This window comes from Pantherophis guttatus, chromosome 5, assembly GCF_059756535.1.
Source record: "Pantherophis guttatus breed Tessera chromosome 5, ASM5975653v1, whole genome shotgun sequence".
NCBI lineage: Eukaryota > Metazoa > Chordata > Lepidosauria > Squamata > Colubridae > Pantherophis > Pantherophis guttatus.
In genome coordinates, this window is record NC_142067.1 from 38218086 (window position 1) to 38245114 (window position 27029).

General features: G+C 37.0%; 1 protein-coding gene across 1 annotated transcript in view; it reads right to left on the reverse strand.

Annotated features, from left to right (window-relative positions):
• Positions 1-3034: 3034 nt before the first annotated feature.
• Positions 3035-27029, reverse strand: part of PROS1 (protein S) — a 41142-nt gene continuing 17147 nt past the window's right edge. Inside the window, exons 4-15 of the mRNA XM_034413555.3 lie at positions 26081-26167; positions 23212-23334; positions 22969-23100; positions 21828-21953; positions 20005-20126; positions 16755-16873; positions 13328-13517; positions 10185-10352; positions 7314-7482; positions 5589-5740; positions 4331-4547; positions 3035-3458 (exon numbers count right to left, since the gene is read on the reverse strand). Of these exons, the coding sequence (XP_034269446.2) occupies positions 3277-3458; positions 4331-4547; positions 5589-5740; positions 7314-7482; positions 10185-10352; positions 13328-13517; positions 16755-16873; positions 20005-20126; positions 21828-21953; positions 22969-23100; positions 23212-23334; positions 26081-26167 (1787 nt within the window). The 3' untranslated portion in view covers positions 3035-3276. The remainder of the gene's footprint in view (positions 3459-4330; positions 4548-5588; positions 5741-7313; positions 7483-10184; positions 10353-13327; positions 13518-16754; positions 16874-20004; positions 20127-21827; positions 21954-22968; positions 23101-23211; positions 23335-26080; positions 26168-27029) is intronic.

Here is a 27029-nt window from a genome sequence, read left to right on the forward strand (position 1 = left end):
CTGGAGAAGTGCTGAGGGGAGAATATTAAATCTGGCTCTGAAGAAAGCTATTATTTGTTTTGGGAAGATCAGATCATTTAGATATCTTCCCGATTCCCACACACCCTGTTTGATTCTGTCCCTACTGTGGAGAGGCAACCTAGTTAGTTCTTCTTGAAACTCCATGTCCTTCATTCTATTAATTAGTACTTGCTTTGCTTTGTCAAAGCCTAGGGACATTAAGAATACCAGTGAGAGCCCATAAGAGCCCAGTTTATGGTTTATTGCCTGTTTCCAAGGGGAAGTTGTCAGTCAACACTCACGAAGACAGTCCCTCTGGAAAGAAATGCATTTTTAGCCAATGAATGATCATCATCTTCCAAGCTCATACCTGAATTTGAGGCATACCTGTCTCAATTCTTAACTGGGCATTTGAAGTTCCTTTGGGTCCAGCTAAGATGGCTCACAGGAATTTGATTTGTATGGTTTCTAGCAAGTCTTTCTTTGCAAGGATTCCTGTTTGTGCCCTATAAAGAATTTGCGCCAATGTTTTGGCCTCAAAAAGTGTTAAGGCAGCAGGTACTAATTGACCTCCGCCTGTATAAAAGAAATGTTTAACTGCATTTGAGTACTTATTGGCTGCTTGCAATGTATGATCCAGGTGTGCCTTCCATGTTCCTTGCGAGTGGAAGACCATCCCAAAGTATCTAAATGTCCTAACCTGTTCCAATCTATGTCCTTCAATTTTCCAGGAGTATTGGCTGGGTCTTTTAGCAAAAACTAAAATTTTTGATTTATCAAAGTTAATGACCAACTGGTTCTGTCTACAATAGCCAAGTGTTGCCCTAATTGCTCTCTTCAGTCCTATGGGAGTTTGTGAAATAATAGCAGCATTGTCGGCATATAGGAGAATCGTAATTTTGCGTTGTGCTAAGTTAGGAGGCTGTAGATCAGGATTCTGTAAGAGATCGATCAAGGGGTTAATATAGAAGTTAAAAAGGGAGGGGGACAGGATACAACCCTGCCGTACCCCTTTTTGAACCTTTACTGGGCCGGTTAAAGTTCCTTGAGGATTACACATCACTTTCAAGGTGGAATTGGCATACAATTTTTGTATGAGGAATAGGAGTCGTTCATTGATTGTAGTGCATTTTAATTTCTCCCATAGGATGTTCCTAGATATTGAATTGAAGGCCTGCTTAAAATCAAGGAAGGCCACAAAAAGAGAGGATTTGTTTTTTGTACATGTATTTTTGAACCAGATGGTGAAATGCCAGGATATGATCCACTGTAGATCTTCCTCCTCTAAAATCAGCTTGTTAGTCTTTGATTATCCCCCCTGAAATTAGCCAATCCTGTAGTTTATAATTTAGGTGTTTGGCATACAATTTATTAGTAATGCTCAGAAGACTAATGGGTCTATAATTGCCTGGGTCATTGCTATTAGCCTTTTTATAAATTGGTATAATAATTGCTAATCCCCAATCTCTTGGCATACGGCCCATTTTATCTATAAATGTAAACAAAGATGCTAAAAGTGGAGCCCACCAACTGGTGTTCTTTTTGATTATTTCTGGGAGGACATTATCAGCACCAGGTGTCTTATTAGCCTTGAGGGTTCCGATCAACCAGGATATCTCTTCTGGTGTAACAGGGGGCCAGTAAGCAGTTTTGTCCAAACTAATTTGGCTCTCCTTAGTTACATAGTTGGGATTTGTATATAGTTCTCTAAAATATTCTTTCCAGGCATGAATCAGTACCTGATTAGTTGGGAATAGGGGGGTGGGGCCGCTGCTGCCAGAGCGTGTTTGCAGCAGCTCCTCTTGGCTTTATTTTATTTTATTTTATCAATATTTAGTATCTCCATTGGATCCTTTTTATTTAAATAATATTTTTTCGGAGATGATAACAGTGTAGACCACAACACAGACAAAGTTTTGGTTGCTGAGGACTAATAAGGCATGGGGAAAAGAAAGAAGTGCCATGGTACCAGCCTGGATCTCTCCCACAAGTGAAGAATGCAAAACAACCAAAAATTGAGGAGCACTTTGCTGGCAAGAGATTTGTAAGTAAAACTATCCACCCCTCCATTTCCAACAATCTTGAGAGGTTAGAACGGGACCTGCAAAGAGATCTGACAAAACAGCAGATACTAGACTTTCCCAATCTGCAGGGAGGGGAGCAAAATGACAGCCAGCTGTTTTAACAAATGAGTAAAGCTTCAGCTGGTATGGAGACTGAGATAAAGACTAAAAAGGTTAACAACAAACTAATTTAGAATGTGGAGAGCTTACCGTGGGAGAATACAACAGAGTTTATGACAAAACAATGCCTTCTCATAGCGCAAACGGTTGTAGTTTTTTAACAAGAGCTGCTGTAACTAAAAGCTTATAAGCCGTGATGGCGAACCTATAGCACGCGTGCCGGAAGTGGCACACAGAGCCGTCTCTCCGGGTATGCGAGCCATCGCCCGTTGCTCTTCCAGGTTCTGGTGCGCTGGCCAGCTGGTCTTCACATGCATGGGAGTGCTGGAAACCAGAAGAGCAGCCACCCGGTGCGCATGTGCATACCAGGAAAATGATCTTTTCCGGTGCACACATGCGCACTGGCCACCTGGTCTTCCAGGTTCTGGCACGCATGCGCACACAAAGACCAGGTGGTGCACCAGAAAACATAAGATCATCTTCCCGGCACGCGCATGAGCACCGGCTGGTTGCTCTTCCGACTTCCGGCACGTGTGTGTGTGCTCCTGTTCCAGTACTCAGTTCCGAAAAGGTTCACCAACAGTTATATTAGTTTAGATCTATTTAATATAATAAATTAAGACCCATATTTGTTTGAACAAATGCTTTGTTCTTTGTCAGTTTCACTATTACTCTTATTGCAAGTTTAAGAAAATGGATGTTCATCAAGAGTTTATATCCCATCCTGCCCTATCCTACCCTACCTTCCCTACTCGATCCTTTTCAAAGGACCAAAGGATCTTAACTGCGTTCTTTAGAAAAAATGAAATATCCCATTGTTATAACCAGAATACATAAATCAAATGCAAATAGATGTTTTCAGCTTTTATTCTTCCAAAATGCATGTAAAATACAAAATATGATAACTAAAAAACTAAAAATCTTGAAATGACAACAGCAATGCTATCCTGATGGGAGGTTAACCTTAGTTCTGTCCATTCATGTTGGACATATTTTTGAAATGTATATGTTCAGAAAACAGATTATTAGAAATAAAACAGCATTTACAGTTCAATCCATTTTGTGCAGAACAACCAGAGGTTTCCTGTAGATTTTAAAAATCAGAAGGGTAATCCATGACTTCAGGTCTCGGTTGCAACAGTAGTGGGCAAGAATGGGATCTAATGTCATTGTGTTTGGAAATGGCTTCATCCAAATCCATCTCCCTATCATTAATTTTCACCTCCATGCAGCCATTGTAAAAAACTGTGATTGGAGTTGCCTCAACTGGAACATCTGAATTAAACACAGAATAGTTAATACTAATTCACACATTAAAAAACAAATTAACAGGATACAAATGTTTACAGAAAAATCATATTTGATATGTGAGTCAAATCCAGTTTTTATGAAAGAATTTTGTAATCATTTTAGTACAATTATCATCTCCGTAATAAAGCTGATCTCAAAACATTCTTGATATCACATTGTGATATTACCTCCAGAAATAGAGAATCTATATTTCTGATTAACTCTCACAGTTAATGGTATTGGTAATGTACTTACTAATTTGATAGAAGGATAGAATTGTTACTACTGATTCCTACCTATAAATCTGAGATACTGTAGTATCTAAATAGGAGATCATGCTGTAGATGGATATGTTTCTTAGTTAGCTTAGAAATTCAATCTAAGAAATCAAATAGGCTCTTGTCTTTAGATAAACCCACTACAAATGGGTTGTCGAAAGCCCAAAATGTGGATGTGTTAGTGCAGCTCCACTCTGATAATGTATTATAATTATTAGCTCATCTTTCCACTGACACAAACTATTACACTTTGTGTAAGGAATAATTTCTTTTAATAAGAACCACTAAGTGTTACAAAACACAGTATGAAATCCATGCCAACTCAGTCTACTATTTCTTAATTGATTTTTCCCAGGGCTAAGCTGAGCTATGCACACAATTAAATATCTTTATTGTCTAGATGAAAAACTTTATCATTTCAAGGCTGATTTTTATGCATTTTTCAGAATTTCATGGAAAACCATCCCATCATAGTTGATAAGTGTTGGAGTGGATTCTTTTAAAGCTTGTCTTCTTCACATGCCTAGAAGACTGTAATCGTATAGGCATTTACTGAAAGTTAATAAGAACAAGACTTACCAGGAATGCCCCCTAGGTAGGTATCAACAGATTCATTAATTGCTTCTTCAAGGACTGAGAGCTGGTGTCCTGAATAGGTGATAACTGAATGTGAATTATCTGTAAGTTCAAGCTGTTGTCTACTTATCTTGAGTCTGAGTTGCACTCTTTTTGAGGTACACAAATTTCTTGACTCTAAGCGAGCAACGATGACATTCTGAATAGATACAATGATTTCCTGGGATTCAGAAACAAAATAAGAGGGGGATAATTGATTTCAGTTTCTATTTCATTTTTCCATACCCAGAAAAGCTTTAAAAGCCTATTTAATGAATGCAATAGCATCACCAAATAATGCATAAAATGCATTTCAATTAAGTGACAAGAACAAATACTAGAAATATGAATATTTAAATACTAGTGAAAATAATTCAATTAATGTAAGTTTCATAGCTGAATAAACCAACATCTTTCTTAGTAGCATTTCAATCAATTATAATTAAATATAAATTTACAATGTTTGCAGCCCTGATCTCCTGCTTTAACATTTAGCAGCAACATTTTTCAAACTATTTTCTAAATGTAAACAAACATGAAGAACCATGTTTCCAGAAATATATATCATCTTACAGCAGATGGCTTACTTTTTTTAATCAGAAGCATTCATGGTCTTATTAAAAAATCGAGATGGCAGAAAGATCAAAGCCCTGTCCAATTTGTTGCATGCATACATGCAGTCACATTTTACAAGATGGCCATATATATATATGATACATAAATAAATAAATGCCAGGATTTCGAAGTGTGCTTCTGAAACTGCCACCTTAACTTTTTGACCTCCATCCTGCAGTCACTGCTTCTTTTAATTATCTTTTCATGAAAATTCTGCCCAGTAAAAATGTAAACCAGAAAAAGATTTCTTTATAGAGATCCATAGACTTATTTCAAACAAGGAATTGCCCTATGGACATTTTGAATGATGTGACTAGGGAGAGAGGAGAGGGAATGAGAAATTTATCTCAATCTCCCTGGGATTGGTGAAAACAATTAACTTCTGCTTGTCAAAATCAAACTAATTATGCACACATCTAAACATAATTACCTCTCAATATCTTATCTGGCTTAAGCTAGGAAAAATTCTACTGAACCTGGGTGGCATCAAATTGCCATGGCAAAGGGACTAAAAAGTTTCCAATTATTTTTCCCTAGGTCATGGAGGTACTAGATACCTAGGTTAATTGTCTCCATCAAACATGCATGTAGTGGGAGCAAAGAGTACCTGTACATTTGTTAAGTTGGAATCCACAATAGACAAAGCAAGAGGAACTGTTTCACCTGAAACCAAGGCAAACATTACTCCAATGCCTGTGGATGGTCGGATACCCATTGCCACATTTACTAACCAATCATCTGCGTTGCTTGAGATGTTACCTGTTTTATTTTAAAATAAACCAGAAAGCAAGAGAAAGAATGTATCAGCCAGTTACAAAATAATGATTTATTCTCAACTTTCCCACATGCAAAAAACCTTTTGAAAGAAATTATTTTACTCTTTCCTGAAACATTTTTTTTAAAAAATGTTCTGTAGCACTACTTATATGATTTTTTTCAAGAAAAGCTGCCTTATGTATTTCTCTATCCTGATCAAACTGATAAGCAGACTCAATATAACTCTTGAAATATTTCTGTAATTTGCCAGCTCATATATTTGCAATATTTGCAGAAAAGAGGTGCTCCGTCACAAGCAGCTTTCATCCAATAATCTGGATACATAGATCATGACAACAGTTTAGACCTATAGCTTTGAAATACTTCTGCTATGACCTACAAGGATATTTGGGCAGAAACACCTACCTTGTAGGCAAGATTCCATATTTAATACAGCTGCAACAACCAGTTTGGTGCAGTAATTAAAGCATCAAGCTAGAAACTGGGAATCCATGAGTTCTAATCCCAGGTAGCTATGAAACTAACTTTGGGCCAGTCACTCTCTTAACCCTAGGAAACAGGCAATAGCAAGCTACTTCTGATATCTTGTAAAAAAAATAATAACTCCAGATTTTATCATTCTTGGCCTCAGATACTTGAGGCACAATAGCTCACAACCTCAGCACCTTCTGTTTGGATTACTGTTTCGATCTGCTTTTGAAGAATATTCAGAAACAAAATGTTGCAGCTCAAGCATTGACAAAGAAAACCAATTCAACAAACTAAAACCACTTCTTTGGTCATTGTATAGGTCTCCTATAGACCTGTTACCTATAGGTTTCCTGGTAAAATTCAAAGTGCTGTCACCAATGAAACGTATGATGGATTCTGGCTATATTGGGGACTTTCTGTTCCAAATAGAATCTGCCCATCTTGTACATTTGAATGGAGAAGGCATGTTATGGATTCGTATCTATCACAAAGCTAAGGATTCTAGAGAAAGTCTATCTATCTTGTTGCTAAAAGTCAACAGTGGGACATAATAAGTCAAACAATCAGTTAATGAACCTAAGAGAGCAAGAACCAGAAACCTCCAGTCCATGGAATACTTTGCCCCAATGTAAAATGGTACCTTCCCCATTAACATAAGAAAGCAAAAACAACCGTCTTCATCAGGCTTATTTTGACAGATATGTTTTGCCATACTATATATTTAACAGTTTTATGATCTTATGATTGTGATTATATAAGTATGTATGCATATATACACATAATTTTTTTAATTGGGGAATTTTATGGGTAAGGGGTTTTAAATTGGGGAAGCCAAAGATAAATTTAATTTTGTTTTATAGTATTTTAATGTTTGTATTGTGTGTTTTTAATTTTGGCTGTTCACCGCCCTGAGTCCTTCGGGAGAGGGGGCGGTATAAAAATTTTAAAAATAAAATAAAATAAATAAATAAATAAATAAATAAATAAATAAATAAATAAATAAATAAAGGTAAACATGCACCAATACTATCCAGATTTTATGATTGGGGGATAGCATAGAAATTGTGTAAACAAGCAAGCTTACTGTAGCTAATGTGAAACTTTGCCATGCCAGTTCCAGGGTAGTAAGATCCCTTTCCAACATTTATTAAACAATGTTTGCTTTGCTTCTCTTGAATTAAGTCTTTTACACCAGAGGTTCCTTGATTTAACAAGTTCCAACCACGAATACACCCATCCAAACGGGGGTTAATCTGTAAAAAAAATTACAGAACTGATTACATCATACCAGGAATATTATCTGAGACTGGACTTTGCATTGGATTTGTTGATACCATTTGACTTTACAATATTGACAAGATAGATGTAAATATACACAACATTACACAAATTCAGAGTAGAGATGCCATACTGGGAATCTACTTAAATATCTATGCTATCAACAACTGAATTTCTTTCCCTTCAAGTCATACTCTATTAGTTCATTATTTTTACAAATTTCCAAAAGATAATTAGTATTCATTAGCTACAAAAGATAACAAGGAATTTCTCTGAAGGTGGATGAGTAGTTTCTTGGGAAGAACAAATCATCTCTTAAGTAGCTTCGCAGTTTCAGAAAAGAAAAGTCTTTTTCTTTGTAGATACAGGTAATTCTCACTTACCAAATGATAATTAGGATTAGGAACTCCATCACTAAACAAAATGACAATAAGGAGTGACATTATGTGATCACACCAACTTACAATGGCGGTTCTTGCAGTTCCAATTGCTGTCATTAAGCAAATCCCGCACAATGTCACTGTCACATGATTGCCATTTGTGACCTTCTGCCTGCTTTCCTAGTGACTTTGCTTATCAGAAGCTGGCAATGAAAGTCACAAATGGTGATCATGGGATTTCAAGATGATGTAATGTCATAAGTACCCAAATGGCAATCACGTATTCACAGAGATGCTAAAATAGCCGCAAGTACAAGTAGTTAAAAATCTAGGTTATTGAATAAGTTGAAGATATACAAGGAACTATTTGTATCATAAAATTACGCAAGGTAGGCAAAGAAATAACAGGGAAATTTAGCCTTTCTCTGCTAGCCAATCTTGTGATAAAAAAATAGTAAGCCATTTTCCAAGCTATCTATCTGGAATATTTAAAACATTTTCTAAAGAAGTGTGTTGTGCTTTCAGAGTTGTGAAACATTCCTTTCAGATGTTTTGCATTGCCTTTTTAAAATAACTATACATGCATATTATAAATAGCAGGTTACATTTTTGTTTTCACAGATTTTTCATTGATTTAACCTAATTCATTTATCTATTAAAGAGTGACACACTAACACAAAGCAATGTTAAAAAGGTTTCCATAACCAAATGTATTTCTATCTTCATATAATGAAACCCTAAGTTTTGGTTGTTTTCATGATATCAAATAATGTGACCAACACTGAAATATAGTTTGAAGTATGACTTACTAAGGTGACAACAGCTGTCAATGTACGCTTAAAGTTCTGATGATCTAAAATTACATATAACAATCTCTTTTGCAGATCAGGTTTTATTCTAACCTTTGGGGATATAATTCTCAGAAGGGTCACTTATTTTCCTGGTTTAGGGTTCCATAAAGCCATGTTTCAATATTTTCCATGTACACCATTTGTTCATTGAGGAACAACTGAGTCCCACAAAAATTTGGAATATGAAAATACATGATTGGACTCTAAGGGAAGGGACATAATTACTTTCAGTGTAACACTTGCAAACATAACTGACAGCTGGGATCAAACATTTATTTTTGCTGAAAGCTAGATGTGATTTTTACATGTCAGGCAAATAGCCAACTAATGATTAGTTATAATTTATGTACACAGCATTTTTCAGTCTTTTGTAGAACTTGGGAAAAAAATATGAAAATGAATTATCTTTAGGTTAAAAATGTTGCAAAGCAGATAGCTCAGAAGATAGCCTTGAGTTTTTAACATGGCTACATTTTCAAAATAGCAATAATGGAATCTCATAAGTAATATATTCAAACTTATTTATGTTTACACTCTTACTTCAGGCAGGATTAAACTATTATTAATATTTTCTGCCAGTTCATTCTGTTACTAGCAACTCTGCCCTTTATGTTCTTCAACGAAGTAGGAAGCATATAGTTTTCTTCTCTGGAACAGTGCTTTTCATGGTAGAGTGTCTTTATAAAGAGACATTGGGTTTTTTTTCCTCATAGCAAACATACTTATTGTCTTTTTACAGCTATCTCAGCGAATGCTTAAAACTGAAGCTTCCAACTATAATTTACTTCCAAATTACTGCAGGACAAATGCTACTCTAGCTCATGAAAATGCATCTGTAATTTCAGTATAAGTGCTAGTAAAAAGAAAAAGAAAAAAAAGAACTGTTTTTGAAGCTATAGTACTTAATAGGATACTTCTTCCTATTTTATTCCTTCACTCCATTGCTATTTATGCATGGAATAATAGACAATACAAGGTTTTTCAAGGATTTTTTTTATCATTCTTTGATCTCTGATCCTGCTTGGAGGCAATTGACCCTCAAATAGGTGTATATATTTAATATGTGTAGGGATATGTGTGTAAATGTATGCATTTCACCACATTATTGCCTTTTCTCAGCCTTTCATAGTCCTGGATTCTCTAGAAGTGTTTAGGCCATGATCTCCTGAATTCTCAGGTAAAATAGTCATGCTATTCAAGAATTCAAGAAATTATAATCAACACTTAGTGAGAACTTTAGATTAACAAGACTCTAAAAAATAGTAGGTGTAGATTAGTATTACATTCTTATTCTAAAAATAAATTCGTAAACTTGATATTATACAATATACACATAATATCTTTATGAGAACAATGACAGTTTTAAAAGGAAAAAAAATCTAAACATTAATTGCTATACCTAAATTTACTGCAATATGATGCCCCAACAAATACTACAAAAATTACCAATTTAATGAGACTGTTGTCCATTCTGCGAGGGAGTCCTGCAATGTACACTTTTGTGTCCAAAAAGCCATTGGAAAGCTTGAAAAGAGGTCTTGGGTTATTGATGTTCATCACTGCTTCTTTTGCTATTTTCACACTGATGCTATTCTCTAGTTCTTCCACAGAGATCTAAATATAAAAAAAGGTATAAGAAGTGTATAAATGCTGAGAATCTGTTCCAATCCAGCAACAACGATGATACTGGTGAAATTCAATTTTTTTTACTACCAGTTCTGTGGGCATGGTGTGGCTTGGTGGGCGTGGCAGGGGAAGGACATTACAAAATCCCCATTCCCTCCCCAATCCTGGGGGAAGGATATTGCAAAATCTCCATTCTCACTACATTTTGGGGCCAGCCAGAGGTGGTATTTGCCAGTTCTCTGAACTACTCAAAATTTCCACTATCGGTTCTCCAGAACCTGTCAGAACCTGCTGGATTTCAGCCCTGAATGATGTGTGTGTGCGGTAGATCTGATTTGGTTGAATGAATTCACATAACTAGGACATCTGCTAAAAACATGAGTGGTGCAGTGGCCTAGAGGTAGAGCTCTTGCTTCACAATCAGGAGGCTGTGAGTTCGATCCTAGGTAGAGGCTGGTATTTCTCTCTCTGGGCACAATGAGAATTTATCTGCTAAAACAAGCTCTGTATTGGTGACAGAAAGAGCATCCAGCCAGTAAACACTCAGCTCCATTCAGTTGCCCAGGCTCCACCCCGCAAGGGATTATGGGGTCATTAAAAGAAGATGATGATTTGCTAAAAACAAATTAACCAGTTTAACATGCAATGGCACAATGTACTTTGTGAGACCTTATGGGCCCTTAGCATCTTTTCATGTATCCATCCAGAACCCCCAACACATATTGTGTTTTAATATACTGATAAATATAACTAGACACTTTGAATTTCCTATAGAAGACAAAAAGGGGTAGGTAGGGTCTTCTAAGGCCAAGGTAGGGTCTTCTAAACAGGCCAAGGAAGCTAAAATCTAGGTGGAACTCTGGAAAGTGGAAGGATTATGATGGAGGAAGGCGATAGTTAGCCACTCTCAGATAGATCTAGACAGTGCTAGCTGATGAAGTTTTATTGTTTAGGCAGAGCAGTGGTAGTTGATAATCCTGAGGTGCACCAGACAGTGTTATCCTGTTAAATACTTATTAATTCAATGAGAGTCTGGGCCAAGAAATGGAGCAAAGCATTATTTGGAGGGGGGGGGAGTGTTGAAATTGGCATGGAATAGAATAATCTGGTACAGAGGGCTCTCTACTTTTACTAGCAAGATACTAAGCCAAAAAGTATTGCAGAATATCTTGATTATATAACCATAATACCCTGTGGCCATACCCTGTGGCAATATCAACAACTTGATATGTTATTACAAAAGAACTGCTGGTGTTTGAATGGGTATAATTCAAAGGGTTTTTTTTTTAAAATCAATCCCCAAACCTTCAATATGCATTTATGTTGACTTGGGCATAGATAATAATTACTTTCTAATTATTGTCATCAGTAGATTGGTTATTAATTCAGATTTTGAAAAATATGTTAGAGAAGTATGTACACTGTGGTATTCAGCTCTTGTATATAAACTTTGCATCTAGAGAAGAGAATGCAAGGTGTCCATTCAGTTTGACAATCCCAGTCTCCTGTTAAGTACTCCAGAATACAGCATATAACACCTTTCTATCCTGCAGCGTTATTTTCTCTCCAAGAAGTCTTTTCAAGGAACTGAAACCTTTGCTTCTAAATGCTAAAGTAATTCTAAGAATGAACAATGAATGTATCAATGATTTATAAATTCTGGATTTAAAATCCTGATGGAAGTCCTGACCTATGATTTAAAGCAGTGGTGAAATTCAAATTTTTTTAGTACTGGTTCTGTGGGTGTGGCTTAGAGGGCTTGGTGTGGCTTGGTGGGTGTGGCAGGGGAAGGATGCTGCAAAATCCCCATTCCCTCCCCACTCCTGGGGGAAGGATTTTGCAAAATCTCCATTCCCACCCCACTCTGGGGCCAGCCAGAGGTGGTATTTGCCGGTTCTACTCAAAATTTCTGCTACCGGTTCTCCAGAACCTGTTAGAACCTGCTGAATAGCACCCCTGATTTATTTTTTATTTATTTATTTTATTATTCAAACTTCTATACCGCCCTTCTCCTTTCGGACTCAGGGCGGTGAACAGCCAAAATAAAAACATTTATACATAACATTACAATTAAAAACAGATTTAAAATAATTAATAAATTTGGCCCATAATTTAAAATTTGTCAATTTAAAATCAGTATCAAAATTTTAAAAACCAACCCTAAAATCAAGACAAACCGGCTAACTGAAAAAAGTAAGTTTTTAGGGCCCGACGAAAAATCCTGAGGTCGGAGATCACTCGTATCTCTAGGGGTAGATTGTTCCAAAGGGTAGGTGCCACCACAGAGAAGGCTCTCCTCCTGGGGGTCGCCAGCCGGCATTGTCTGTCTGACGGCACCCTGAGGAAGCCCTCTCTGTGGGAGCGAACCAGCCGGTGGGAGGCTATTGGTGGCAGAAGGCGGTCCCGTAAGTACCCTGGCCCCAAGCCATGGAGCGCTTTAAAGGTGATCACCAACACCTTGAAGCGCACCCGGAAGTCAACTGGAAGCCAATGCAGCTCACGCAGGAGAGGAGTCACATGGGAGCGCCCCGTCGCTCCCATAATCCCCCGCGCAGCCGCATTCTGCACCAGTTGGAGCCTCCGGGTGTACCCCAAGGGGAGCCCCATGTAGAGAGTGTTACAATAGTCCAGACGACAGGTGACGAGTGTTTGAGTGACCGTGCGTAGGGAGTCGCGGTCCAGAAAGGGGCGCAACTGGCGTATCAGGCGAACCTGATAAAAAGCCCCCCCTGGCCACGGGGAAGTCTTATAGAAGTCTTGGCCTATGATTTAAAGTATAATAAAACACATACAATTATTTCATTTAAACAGAGTGACAGATTATACTATAAGTGTATTATTTTTTTTGAAAAAGGCTTATTTCATAAACCTGGTTTTCTCTGTATGTTTAGATTATTTATATGGCTTTTCAGTTCACAATAGTGACTCTGTTTTCAGGTTCTCATTTGCTGAAAAAGACTTACCATGTGCCACAAGCCATCATTAATAGCTTTACCACCACTTGTTACTTTTGTCCCGAGCTCATTTTTGAACTGAATTTCAATCTTTCCTTCACGCAATGCAAGTAGAAACCAGGCTGTACTATTTATGGTTTCAGCATACAGTATCACACCCTCCTTATCGTAAGTCCGGAAGTCAAATTCTGCAGAAAATCTGAATTGAGAAAAGGACAAGCCTAAAAATTATGCAACAAGAAGACTGAATATATACATTATGCAATGTATGCAAATATGATATATCTGGTCTGAAAAAACTGACTCAAGATAAAACAAGAATTGCTGAATGAACATGAGCATTTTTCATGGTTAATGCATTTGCAAATAACTTGAAAAATAAAAAGTGATCTCAAATAAGAAGGAGAGACCCAGAGAAAGATAATAAAATGTGAAATACACAGAATCAAAATAATTTATTAGTGTGTATTTAAAAATAGTTATTCAAGTATGAAATGTACACAGCACAAATTAAAAACTGCATGATAAAATGGGTGCAAAACTTTAAAACTGAAATAATAGTGGAAGAACTAAATGAAGAACTAAAAAAAATCAGTAAAATTTACGATGCTACAGTGTGATCGAAAATTAGTAAAAAATAACTTTTACAAAAGATATATAGGTCGTTCTTGAGCCCAAACTTTTTGTTGCTAAGTGAGACATTTGTTAAGTGTGTTTTGTCCCATTTTTATGACCTTTCTTGCCACAGTTTTTAAGTGAATAACTGCCCTTGTTAAATTAGTAACACTGTTGTTAAGTGAATCTGGATTCCCCATTGACTTTGCTTGTCAGAAGATTGCAAAAAGTGATCATATGATATGACGCCAAGACACTACAACCGTCATAAATATGATTCGATTGCCAAGCATCTGAATTTTGATCACATGACCATGAGTGTGAAGAACAGTTGTGTGAAAACGATTAGAAGTTACTTTTTTCAACGATGTTGTAACTTTAAAAGGTCATGAACTGTTGTAAGTCAAGGACTACTGTAGAACTCCATTAATTATTTTCAAAACAAATGATACAACAATAAATATTGGAAATGCCACAACAAAGAAGGAACATTTTATTGCATGTAATGATTATGGGAAAAGACTCAAAAGTACCAAAAGGAAATGCACCAAAACATCCAGAAAATTTCCCCCCAAAATTGAATTAAAATCACATTTTTTTAATTAGATATGTGTCCAGAAAATATAAATGAAGTATACTGTCAGCAGCAAGAATCAATTTGACACAAAAATGGAAAAAAGAAATATGCCGTCAATATATGATTGGGCTTTTGAGTTCATGGCAATAAGGCCAAGCGCTTATTTCATGGTTCAAAAAAATATAAGACAGGGTTTTATATTCAGGAAAACATGATATGTATGTGTGTGTGTGTATATATAAAACATGTTTTATATATGTGTACGTGTTATATCTATACATATCTCCATATGATGAATCGTCTTATCTAGATCCGTTCCAGTCAGGCTTCAGGCCTGGATACAGCACGGAAACGGCATTGGTTGCATTGGTAGATGATCTCTGGAGGGCCCGGGACAGGGGTTGCTCCTCTGTCCTGGTCCTATTAGACCTCTCAGCAGCTTTTGATACCATCGACCATGGTATCATGCTGCACCGGTTGGAAGGGTTAGGGGTGGGGGGCACCGTGTTGCGGTGGTTCTCCTCCTTTCTCTCTGATCAGTCGCAGTCTGTGTTGACAGGGGGGCAGAGGTTGACCCCGAGGCCCCTTGTATGTGGGGTGCCACAGGGGTCGGTTCTCTCACCCCTTCTGTTCAACATTTATGTGAAGCCGCTGGGTGAGATCATCCGTGGTTTTGGGGTGAAGTATCATCAGTATGCTGATGATACTCAGCTATACATCTCCACCCCGGACCACCCCAATGATGCCCTTAAAGTGATGTCCCAGTGCCTTGAGGCTGTACGGATCTGGATGGGGAGGAACAGACTCAGGCTCAACCCATCCAAGACCGAGTGGCTGTGGTTTCCGACGTCCCGATATAGTCAGTTGGTGCCATCACTGACTATTGGGGATGAGTCATTGCCCCCCACAGAGAGGGTTCGCAACTTAGGCGTCCTCTTGGACTCACGGCTGTCTTTAAAAGAACACTTGACGGCTGTGGCCGGGAGGTCTTTTTATCAGGTTCGCCTGATTCGCCAGTTGCGTCCCTTTCTGGATCGGGACTCGTTAAATACGGTCACTCATGCCCTCGTCACTTCACGCCTGGACTACTGTAATGCTCTCTACATGGGGCTCCCCTTGAGGAGCACCCGGAGGCTCCAGCTGGTCCAGAATGCGGCCGCGCGGGTAGTTATGGGAGCAGCATGGCGCTCCCATGTGGCTCCCCTCCTGCGCGAGCTGCACTGGCTCCCTGTGGTCTTCCGGGTGTGCTTCAAGGTCTTAGTTACCACCTTTTAGAGCACTCCATGGCTTAGGACCGGGGTACTTACGAGACCGCCTTCTGCCACCAATAGCCTCTCACCGCCCAGTACGCTCCCATAGAGAGGGGATTCTCAGGGTGCCGTCAGCCAAACAGTGTCGACTGGCGGCCCCCAGGGGGAGAGCCTTTTCTGTGGGGGCACCCACCATCTGGAACGAGCTCCCCCCAGAGATACAGAAGATTCCGGATCTGCGCACTTTTCGCCGTGCCCTCAAAACATTCCTGTTTCAGCAGGCCGGCCTGGCCTAACTTTCCCTTTATATTGCTTTTGATTTTATTTTAAACTGGGATGTCTTGAATTATCTAGGACCAGAGTGTTTAGTATATTTTAATTGGTTTTTGTTTAATTAACATTTGTATTACATGTATTTTTTATCGTTCGCTGTTCACCGCCCTGAGTCCCTCAGGAATAGGGCGGTATATAAATTAAATAAATAAATAAATAAATAAATAAATAAATAAATATTCACTGCAAAAATCTATCCAAATTAAAGCAGGAATTACACAGATACAGACACAGATAACATAGCAAGGTAAACAAGGACACAGAATATGGTTTTTGAAGTAAAACATAAAGTGTTGAAAATAATTAAACTAATTCAAAAAGAAGTCAATAATAATGACAGGTGTCCAAAACAAAGTATGAAAATATTTAAACAGCATTATTGGTTTTGGGGAAAAAATGGAGAGAGGTTGGGAAGAAGGAAGCTACTGCCAGCTTTGTTTTATTTGTTTTATTTTATTTATTTTATGTACATATATATGCCTTTCTCTTTTCTTTGGTTTTGCTCTTTTTATTGTTTTATTTATCTACCAGAAACAATATTACACAATAAAATACAATTAACTGGCATTGATAAAACTGCCTCTAGCTAGTTTTATGCTCAACACAATAGCCATAAGCAATAGAACTGCATTTATCTGCATGCTTACTCATATCTACTCACCTTGTAACTTCTGGCAATCTAAACCTCAAATACAAAACAGGGATTCCAATGAATTGTTCTGCCAGATAAAGCAATTCATAATTTTTTTCAAGATTCAAAGGGAGACAATCTGGGATCGTCTAGAAATAACAGGCAAAAGAAACATTGGGTAATAATTATTCCAAACTCTTCTTTTCCAAAATCTACCTGCCATTGTTGAGGCCTATTATTAGTATGTATCCATTTGTATAGTTTATTTTTTGATTGTTTTCAAAAGTAAATTACAACTTTAGAGGTGAAAACCAAAACAAGACAAGAAAGGAAGACTTAACCATATATTGTCAATTATAATAACAATCCATATAATATCTCCTATTCCTGCTCATTGCAGAGAAACTAAAAATCTCATTGATTCTACTTCCTAGTATCAGCGCCTGAATCCAACTCAAGCTCCCTGTACTTGCATTGTTCTTTTCTTTAAGCCATCCAATTGTTCATAGAATGAATAATGCTTGTCTAATTTTGACTACAATTTGGACTCAGGCTTAACTCTGACCTTTATAACTACTCAATATTTTATTATGATTAATGACAATACAATATCTCAACTATATTTTAGAACTTTAGTCACAGAAATCAAATCTTAAACTTTTATCTGATCATCTTTAGTCATCTATTTATAGAATAAAGTCATCCAGCTCAATTAATGTGATTTTTGAGTGGTGTACAGCATAAAAACAAACAATAAAGCAAAGGAAAGAAAGCTTTCATGATATTAAGCAATACAATATATAAATATATGAATACCAATAATAAAAAATGTAGTAACCGAGTACATCAGGAATCCCCAATCCCTGGGCCATGGCCCATGACTGGGCCAAGGCCTATTTGCAACCAGGCTCTGCAAGTGGTGGGCTGGTGCACACATTTATGTGCGCAGTTCAACTTGCATGAGTAGTGGGCCGGCTGCGTGCTCATGCACACAGCTCAACTTGCACAAGTTTAGCTGTGTGTGTGTGCACACGTATGCATCAACTCGTCGCTTGGGGATTCCTAACTAGCCCATAATGCTTTGGGGAACAGCCAGGTATTAAGGGCTTTTCTGAAGGCAAAAAGAGTTGGGGTCTATTGTATAGTGGGAAGAGAGTACCTTTCAGAGGTAACCATAGAAAGGCATTCACAGATGACAAGATTTAACAGATGAAACCTTCTGGGAATGTGTGTGGTGGGCAGATGTTCTTGGCAGAAGGCAATCTTTCAAATAACCTATTCCTATGTCATGTAGAGTTTTCAAGTAATAAGAACATATATTTTATTAATATATAGGAACTCTGTTTCAAGTCCACCTTTAGCCAAGGAATCTGTCCAAGTGACTTTTCTCAACCCCCAACTTACTTTACAAAACTGCTGTTGTCTTGATGAGAAGATATAATTAGAGGATGCTGCTTTGAAATTTTAGAGGAAAAGAAGAATATAAATCTAAAGAGGAGGCAACGCTGGGGACCAGTTAAAGCTAAACTGTGAACCAGTTAAATATAAGGTAAGGAGTAGAGGAAACATCCCTGGAAAACAATTTATTATGCTGTGATCCAGCAAAAATAAACCTAGCAGGAGAGGAGGAGACATACTGGGGAGCAGTTAAAGCTAAACTGTGAACCAGCGAAATATAGGTTAGGAGTGGAGGGAAGCATTCCTGGAAAACAGCTGAAAAGCTGTTATCCAGTTAAAAATAAAAATAAGAGGAATGAAGAAGAAAACGTTGGAAGCAGTTAAATCTAACTGTGACCCAGCCAATAAATAAAGTTAGGAATGGAGGAAAGCATCCCTGGAAACCAGCTAATTAAGCTGCAATCCAGCTAAAAATAAACCTAGGAGAAATGAAGAATATTTTTGAAGAATGGATATTGACTTTAAAATGTTTTTCAGAGAGGAATGAAATATTTTATATTGGTTATTAGACGTGTTCTAAAAGAAACATTGATTTGATTTGGGTCTTTGAAGTACAGAAAATACATGAAATACTTATTGTTTAAAATGATAAATGAATACTATAAAGTGCTGTTTGGATTTGAAGTTTAAGAGTTAGGGTGACTACATAATAAAAACTTAAATGTTAGAATAAGATGTTAGATTGGATGGAAAAAATTGGGTTTAGATATGGGTTTTGGTTTGGTTTGGTTTGGTTTGGTTTTTTTTGTTATTCTTTGTTTGTCTTAAGTTGCAGTTGCAGCCCTTTCTGGACCGGGATGCCTTGTGCACGGTCACTCACGCCCTTGTCACCTCCCAGCTGGACTATTGTAATGCTCTCTACATGGGGCTCCCCTTGAAGAGCACTCGGAGGCTCCAACTGGTCCAGAATGCGTCCGCGCGGGTGGTTATGGGCGCAACTTGTTGTGCCCGCGTGACACCCCTCCTGCATGAGCTGCACTGGCTCCCAGTGGTCTTCCGGGTGCGATTCAAGGTGTTGGTCACCACCTTTAAAGCGTTCCATGGCACAGGACCCGGGTACCTTCGAGACCGACTTCTGCCACCAATAGCCTCCCACTGGCCAGTTCGCTCCCACAGAGAGGGTCTCCTCAGGGTGCCATCAGCCAAGTTATGTCGGCTGGCGACACCCAGGGGGAGGGCCTTCTCTGTGGGAGCCCCAGCTCTGTGGAATGAACTACCGCCGGAAATACGTAAGATCTCCGACCTCCGGGTGTTTCGCTGTGCACTGAAGACTCTGTTGTTCCGCCAGGCTGGGCTATCAACATAATCATTTTAAATTGGGGTATTTTAAATTTGTGGGGTTTTAAATTGAGCCAAATTTATTTAATTATTTTAAATTTTTAATCGATGTTTTGTCTTGTGTTTTTAAATAGGCTGTACACCGCCCTGAGTCCTTCGGGAGAAGGACGGTATAGAAATAAAATTATTATTATTATTATTATTATTATTATTATTATTATTATTATTATTATTATTATTATTATTATTATTATTATTATTAAGATGTTAATCAATGAAATTGGGAATTTATACCTATGTTATACCGGGCCAAACTCTTGCTCCAAAAAGATGTTGTTTTATGTTTTATGTTTTAAAAATAAAAAAAAAATTCAAAAAAAAATAATATAAATCTAAATAATAAAAATAAGTAGCTCTGAATACAGGGAGAGAAAAAGTTATGAATAGATCAGTAAATCAGACATAGTGCAGAAATGGATGGTAAAAGATGTTTAGCTGTCTCCTGGCATCAAGAAAAATAAAAATCATAATAATTATATTTCACCTCACAAGTCCTCATATCCTTGGAAAGCTTGAAACCTTTCTTGCCATCACAATAGCATGTGAAGCTTCCTGGAGAATTGACACAGATTTGGGAACAAGTGTTTTCAACACATTCATCAATATCTGCAAGGAAATGGACAAAATGAATCAACTGGCAGAACCCTTGAGAATCATGCATAAATAATATGAAATTGAAGAATTGAAAGAATAGCACAAATGCATATTTAGGTGGCACCTAAGAATTCATGAATTATAAAAAATGGATGCAGGTACTTCTTTCTCTACTGCATTTAAAATAATCAGTTACCAGTTATACCAAATGCAGTCAACTTAATGTCATAAATATCAGGTTTTCAGTTTTAGGACATAAATAACAACAACAAAGACTTACTGAATGTTTGATAGGATGCCATTACTATCCATTTATCTTGGCAAGGCTCTTGTACTACATTTTCATGATTTTTTAAATGCAATTATAATGTCTTGAAGACTTATTTTCATTGTATGCAAAGGATCCTTTACTGATAGACTGCTTTAGAAAAGATTGCTGCTTTTAAATTCCAATAGCTGAGGCTTTTTTACCCAAGGTTCACTCATTAAATAAGCAACTAGAAAATGTATTAGTAAACAAATACTGTGGAAAAGGCTAACTGAATGAATAAAAACAGTCACTGAACTGAGGTATTCTTGCTAAGGAAATTGCTGAGTATAGTGAAATAATAATAATAATAATAATAATAATAATAATAATAATAATAATAATAATAATAAACTTATTGTTCAATAATATTCAAACCAAAGTTTTATGCTATTACTGCATATTACATATTAAATCAATAACATCTTAGATATAGTGTTTGGAATGTACAGTATACACTGCTTATATTCATTCTCTATAGCAAAAAGCAGTTCAATTCAACTGTATCATAGACATGTACATCTGTGTGCAAATTCTGAATACTTGAGAAGCCTTGGGAAATAATTTTCCAGAAAGAAAATTGAGCTGACCAGGGCAAAATATTATCTTGATGAAGCAAATTGAGATCTCTGTTGCATTGGCCAAACATGATCAAGAATTTGGAGGCACATGGCAATGTGAAATGCAGCATTAAAACTTTTTTTAAAAAAATCTTATTTATTTATCAAATTTATGTGCTGTTAATCTCACAGTTCAGACAAATCTGAGCATCTTACATTAAGATAAAACAATTGTTCTGCACTTATAAATATAAAAATGAGTTAAAATTAAAATTACAAAAATAAAACAAGCTAAAACAAGGGCTTGGAAGAGAAAGGCAGGGTGCCTTTTCTCTTAGTGTACCAACCACTTCCAACCAGCACCAGTTTCTTCAGGACCCACTGGTCATAGCTAGGTTTTTAGACTTTTTCTGAAGGCTGAATGCCCCTTATATAAGGTTCTCTTTTGGACTTTCTCAGGGTGGAAATTCCTGGTACCATAAAGAATTAGGATCAAAGGTGTACAGAATAATCTTGGAAAAAAAATATTTAATGATTTTTTTTTTTGTCTCAGAATTTCATCATTTCCTAACATTGATAGTCTAAAGCACTGCTTGATTACATGTTTTATGGTCTATATGTTTGCTGTGCATGTGACTTTAACTTTTGCATTTTAGATACAGTATAAATAACATAATTGTGTTCTATACAAACGTAGACATGGCATATTTCTATAACATATATTTTGCAACATGGAATTTATATGAAATCAAAGTGACAATTATTCAATAGAAAATTATAGTAAATTCTCTACAAAAGACAAATTAGTATTTTGTTTAGCAATCTACTTCAAATAAATATATATACCTTCACATTTCTTTGTAGTTGAATTGTAGAAGAAACCAGTTTTACATTCACATACATACTTCCCAGGTGTATTTTTGCACTGTGCTGTCCCACAAATGTTTTGATACAATATGCATTCATTCCTGTCTATACATATAAAATGTGCATTAATTTCTCCGAACAGGGAATTGTTACTTTTCTATTCTGTTACAATTTTATACAATGGAATAAAGCTGGAAAAATTCTGCAAATATTAACTAACCCCAAGAAATTATGGATAATGTGAACATATAAAAAAACAAACAATGCAAAAGTTAATAGGATGTTGACATTTTACTAATTGTAAGGATTTGATTCTCAAATGTTCATTAAATTGTTAAAGATAAGTTATCTCATTTTCCACATTATTGCTAATTTATTTTTTCATGAATTGTCTAAGGTTTCTTTCATGCATTCTTTCTAAGTTAGGCTTTCTGAAATTCCATTAATATCATCTAGCATGGACCATAGAGTAATAAAATGCATAATCCAACATGTATGGAAAGGATTACATTTAAACATGGTTTGTTTTGGAAGGATATACACTCTCCACATCTTAATTAAATATAATTATCCTTATGGGGTGAAGGAAAAAAATCAAGTTTTGTAAGGAAATCATCTTAAGACAAAGCCAGAACTCATATAGTGATCTTTCCCCTTTCTTTGGTCCTGATTCAATTTCATGTAAATATAAACTAAATCTGTTAATAACCATGGTAGATTGCCTGAAACACAATGTCAACATATTCACATACTAGTTTTCCATTGTATTAATGGATAACTGATGAATTTGGGCATTTATGATATAGAAGTAGAAGGGCTTGTGGCTTCATGATAGGGCATGGAGGGCATTCCAAATATAAGATTGACAGGCTGTTACAAATCTTGTCTGAAAGCTGGAATGCTGTTGTTGACAACCTTATGGTAGATGACAGCAAGTTCACTCGATATGCAACAGTTTCTTATGTTCCCACTTAATGTTAGAACACATGCACTGAAAGCTGCTTGTATAGCCATGGGCACTACGATTGATACAATTTAGCCTTTTAGTCTTATTTCATAATATAAATTGAGCTTTTGTTTCCAGTGTGTTGTCATTTGTACTTTCTGACTTTTTCCTTACCCTTGCAGCCCATTTTATTTGGTTGTATATAATAACCATCTTCACAGTAACAGCGGTAGCTTCCAAGAAAATTAACACACATTTGATCACATCCGCCATTTTTATTTATAGGGTCATCACATTCATTTATATCTGGTGGGGGAGAAAAAACAACCTACTGTCATATGCTGAACATGTATATTCATACATGAAAAGATATGATGAAAAGATATACCCTGTTATCTGTTAGTTTAGTGACCATACCTTCTTCACATTTTCCTCCTTGCCATCCAGATTTACAAATGCATGTGAATGTGGCTTGTCCATCTCTGCATTCTTCATAACCATCCACATTGCATGGCAAAGGATTACACTGGTCTGGTATTACTGCAGGAAGATTACAGAATCAGAAAAGTCCTAATATTATAACCAGTTCTCTTTTAATTCTGTTTCTTCATTTTCATCCTAAAAAAGAAAGGACTTCAATGACTGAAAATAAAAGTCATTGTATCCTACAGATGCAATTTTAATTTTTGCTGAACCTTTCAGCTTGTTCTCAGATACAATGCAGAACAAACTTCTGATCTCTTTGTAAGTGAATGCTGCCCATTTATTGAATTTATTTATAAAATTTCCAATGTAATTACAGAATTATCACAATTTATAAAATTAACATTTTAAAATATCATAAAATATTCTATTGAGAGTAAAAAAAACATACCAAAAAAATAATTTGTTCTTATTCTCCATATAAACTCAATTAATCAAAAAGTTTGGCTGAAACAGTTTCTTTCTTTCTTTTTTCACTAGGTAGCTAGTTTTGGCAGCAAATTTGTTTAAACCTCTGCATGGAGAAAATCAAATCACAGAGGCAAAATTGCTACCAGTAAGAAAACTCTGTTATTTGTCCTTGTTGTCTCCATTTCACAGAAGAGCCCCCTCAACAGGATTATATAAGCATAGTAGTTTCTTTGTGTCATAAGTCATTTAGGATTTTAGATATCAAACTAGCAATTTGAACTAGGCATTGTAACACCAAGGTAGCCTGTGGGTGTTTAAAGCCAAATGTCAAATCAGGATATTAAACATTCTATTCATGTGAAAATCCTAAACTCTTTTTAAAGGTTACAAATCCTTACAAAGTACTATTACAACAAATGAACTGAAAGCATGCTAGAACATGCCTTATATCAGTGATGGCGAACCTTTTAGACACCAAGTGCCCAAACTGTGTGTGCGCACATGCCCAAACTGAAAGGTATGTGCGCGCACAAATGAGCATATGCATGGGCATGCGTACATGCACGGACATGCACAGACATGTGCAGCTGAGACCCAAAGACCAACTGGCCGGCGGGAGGTATCCCAACACTGGCAGCACAGCAAGAGGTAAGATGTTTTTCTTTCGTGAGCTTCTGTTTCGTCATTTGCAGGGAAACAGAACCTCATGAAAGAAATGCCATGGAGATCTGAGGCCGACGGCACACATCCCAACAGAGAGGGCTCTTGTGTGCCACTCTGGCACGCGTGCCATAGGTTCGCCATCACGGCCTTATATCTGTTTTCAACCTGGGCAACTTTGAGGTAAGTGGACTTGCTGGCTTGCTAGGGATTGAAGTTCCCACATCTTAAGTTGCCAAGCTTGAACAAAACACTGTATTGTATGAATAGGTATTTGCCCAGGACTGGTCTGAGTGAGTGAATCGGCTAAAAATTGAAATAAAAAGTCCATGCTACTTTAACCTGATGGATCCTCTGTGACAGGGGTGGGTTCTAAAATTTTTTACTACCAGTTGGGTAGTGGGTGTGGCTTCTTTTGTGGGTGCGGCTTAATGGTCATGTGACAATGTCACATGACATTGTCATGTGACTTTAGGATTTAGCAGAGGTACTGATTGACCAGGCTTTTAACTGCTTGCAGAGCTGTACCGATCTACCCATTTATTTTTGCAAGCACCGGTCTACTCATTTGTTTTCTTTTAACACTGATCAGCTGTAGGGCGGCCCTTTGAAGCCAGGTGGCAAGAGTTTAAACAGTTTTTTTCCCTCTAGCCATCAGCTGGGACTCAGGAGGCAGCAATAGATTGGGGGTGGGGCCAAATAAAAGGTAAGAATAGTGAGGGGGTGGGTGGGGTGTAGGGGGGGCAGAACCGGTTCGGTGACATCATATCATCACCGCTACCGGCTCGGAGGAACCAGGAGGAACCCATCACTGCTCTGTGACAAAGCTGAGTGAAAGAGAATTTTCAGACATGCTTCTTCCTAGAGAAGTCATTGAACCACAATGTATTTGTAGATTATGCCAAAAATAAAGAAACCACATTTTGGCTCAGTGAACTCACTCTGTGTTAACCGGCAGCACTGAGACATACAAATACTGTCAGATGCTCTGCTGAGGTTACAAGCAAATTTGTTTCATTACAAAATGTATAAGATAGGGGTGCCTTAGTGATCAATTGCTAGATTTGTGTTTGTTTTGTTTTCCCTGTTGTCCCAATAGCTTGTGCTATGACACAAGCACAATTGAAGGAAAAAAGGAACATCAGAGAATTAACTCTCACTAGAGACTATTTAGCAAGATAACATGCTCAGGCATGCTTATCACTGATTCCATCCCCAGAGGCTTTAATGACAATACAGAACACATCAAGGAAGAATGAATAAGAACACAATTTAATTTGAGATTGCAGAAACTTTAGTGCAGCAGTCCAGTCTTCAGGTAAGACAATTAAAAATGATTCCCTTTAGGCCTTCTCTGTTCTTGTGGATAAAAGACAGAAACAGTTACTGAAGAATAAAAATATAAATTGAATTTTGGATCTTTTCAATTTCCTTATGTAATCTGAAGGATAACCAGATTATAATTTCATCACTATATACAAGAAGAAACCCTTTACAAGAAGAAAAGTCAAAAGGAAAAAAACTTCACTCAAGTTGTTCCCTGCCAATTTCTTTCATACACTTTTCATTCATTTGTTTATTAAAATAAATATTAAAATAAATACTTCCCACTGTTGCATTACAGGAACTAGGTAAATGTATTAATGCAATCAATTGCATTACTAATTGCAATTATTTTACATAATAGTTTCCATCTTAGTTCAGAAATTATAAAATGTGTAAGAAATCATACCTGTTACACAGGACCGCAGATCAGCTGGGGAATCTGGAGTCAGTGATGGCACTCTGAAAATTCCAGTTCTGAATGAAGCCAGACAGTCTGTGAAAGCATCAATCACCTGTTTATTGACCTGCAATAGCCACTAAAAACAACATTACATGGTGCAGGGCTTCCTGACCTGTATATCTTCTCACTGAAGTTACGGAAATGTGCATTAAATGAATGAAGGAGTTTAATCAGATTTTTTCTTCTTTTCCTTACAGTGAACAGTTTGATCCAAGATTTAATGGAGTGTGAAATTTACTCTGCTGTTATACAAATCAGTCAGTTTTCTGATAGTTTCTGACAAAAGTAGGGAATTGAAAAAATGATAACAAAATCAAGTCCACTCGGGAGTCCAAAGGGAGTTTCTCATACTCTGTAAAAATTGAGCTGGTTTTTTATTTGGCCAGTATTTACACAATGTTGTATCTTCTAGTTTTATTATGAATGCAGATGATTTTGATTTCATATGGTGAAAAGCAAATACCCTGAAGCAGATCTGGCTGTTACCAGAACAAGGGATACATGCAAAAGAGGGTCACTTCCAGTGGTGGGTTGCTACCAGTTTGGTCCGGATCTTGCGAACCGGTAGTAACGGTGGCGGGAGGCTCTGCCTCCCCGCCCAGATGTCATCACAGATGATCTGCGCATCCGCAGAAGCGCCGTGCATGTGCTCCCGTTGCAAACCAGTAGCAAAGGTAAGTGGAACCCACCCCTGGTCACTTCTAACCTTCTACTTCAGTCAGACATTAAAAAAAGGAACAAAAAATATATATTGATGGCAGAATAAATATAACTTGCATTTGATATATGAAAGTAACTTTAATTTTTTTCATTGTGGCTTCTTAGCTTTATTATAATAAATTAGAAGGTTTTGAACTACTGTATATGCCTATTCATTTGTTCTATACCCCTTGTT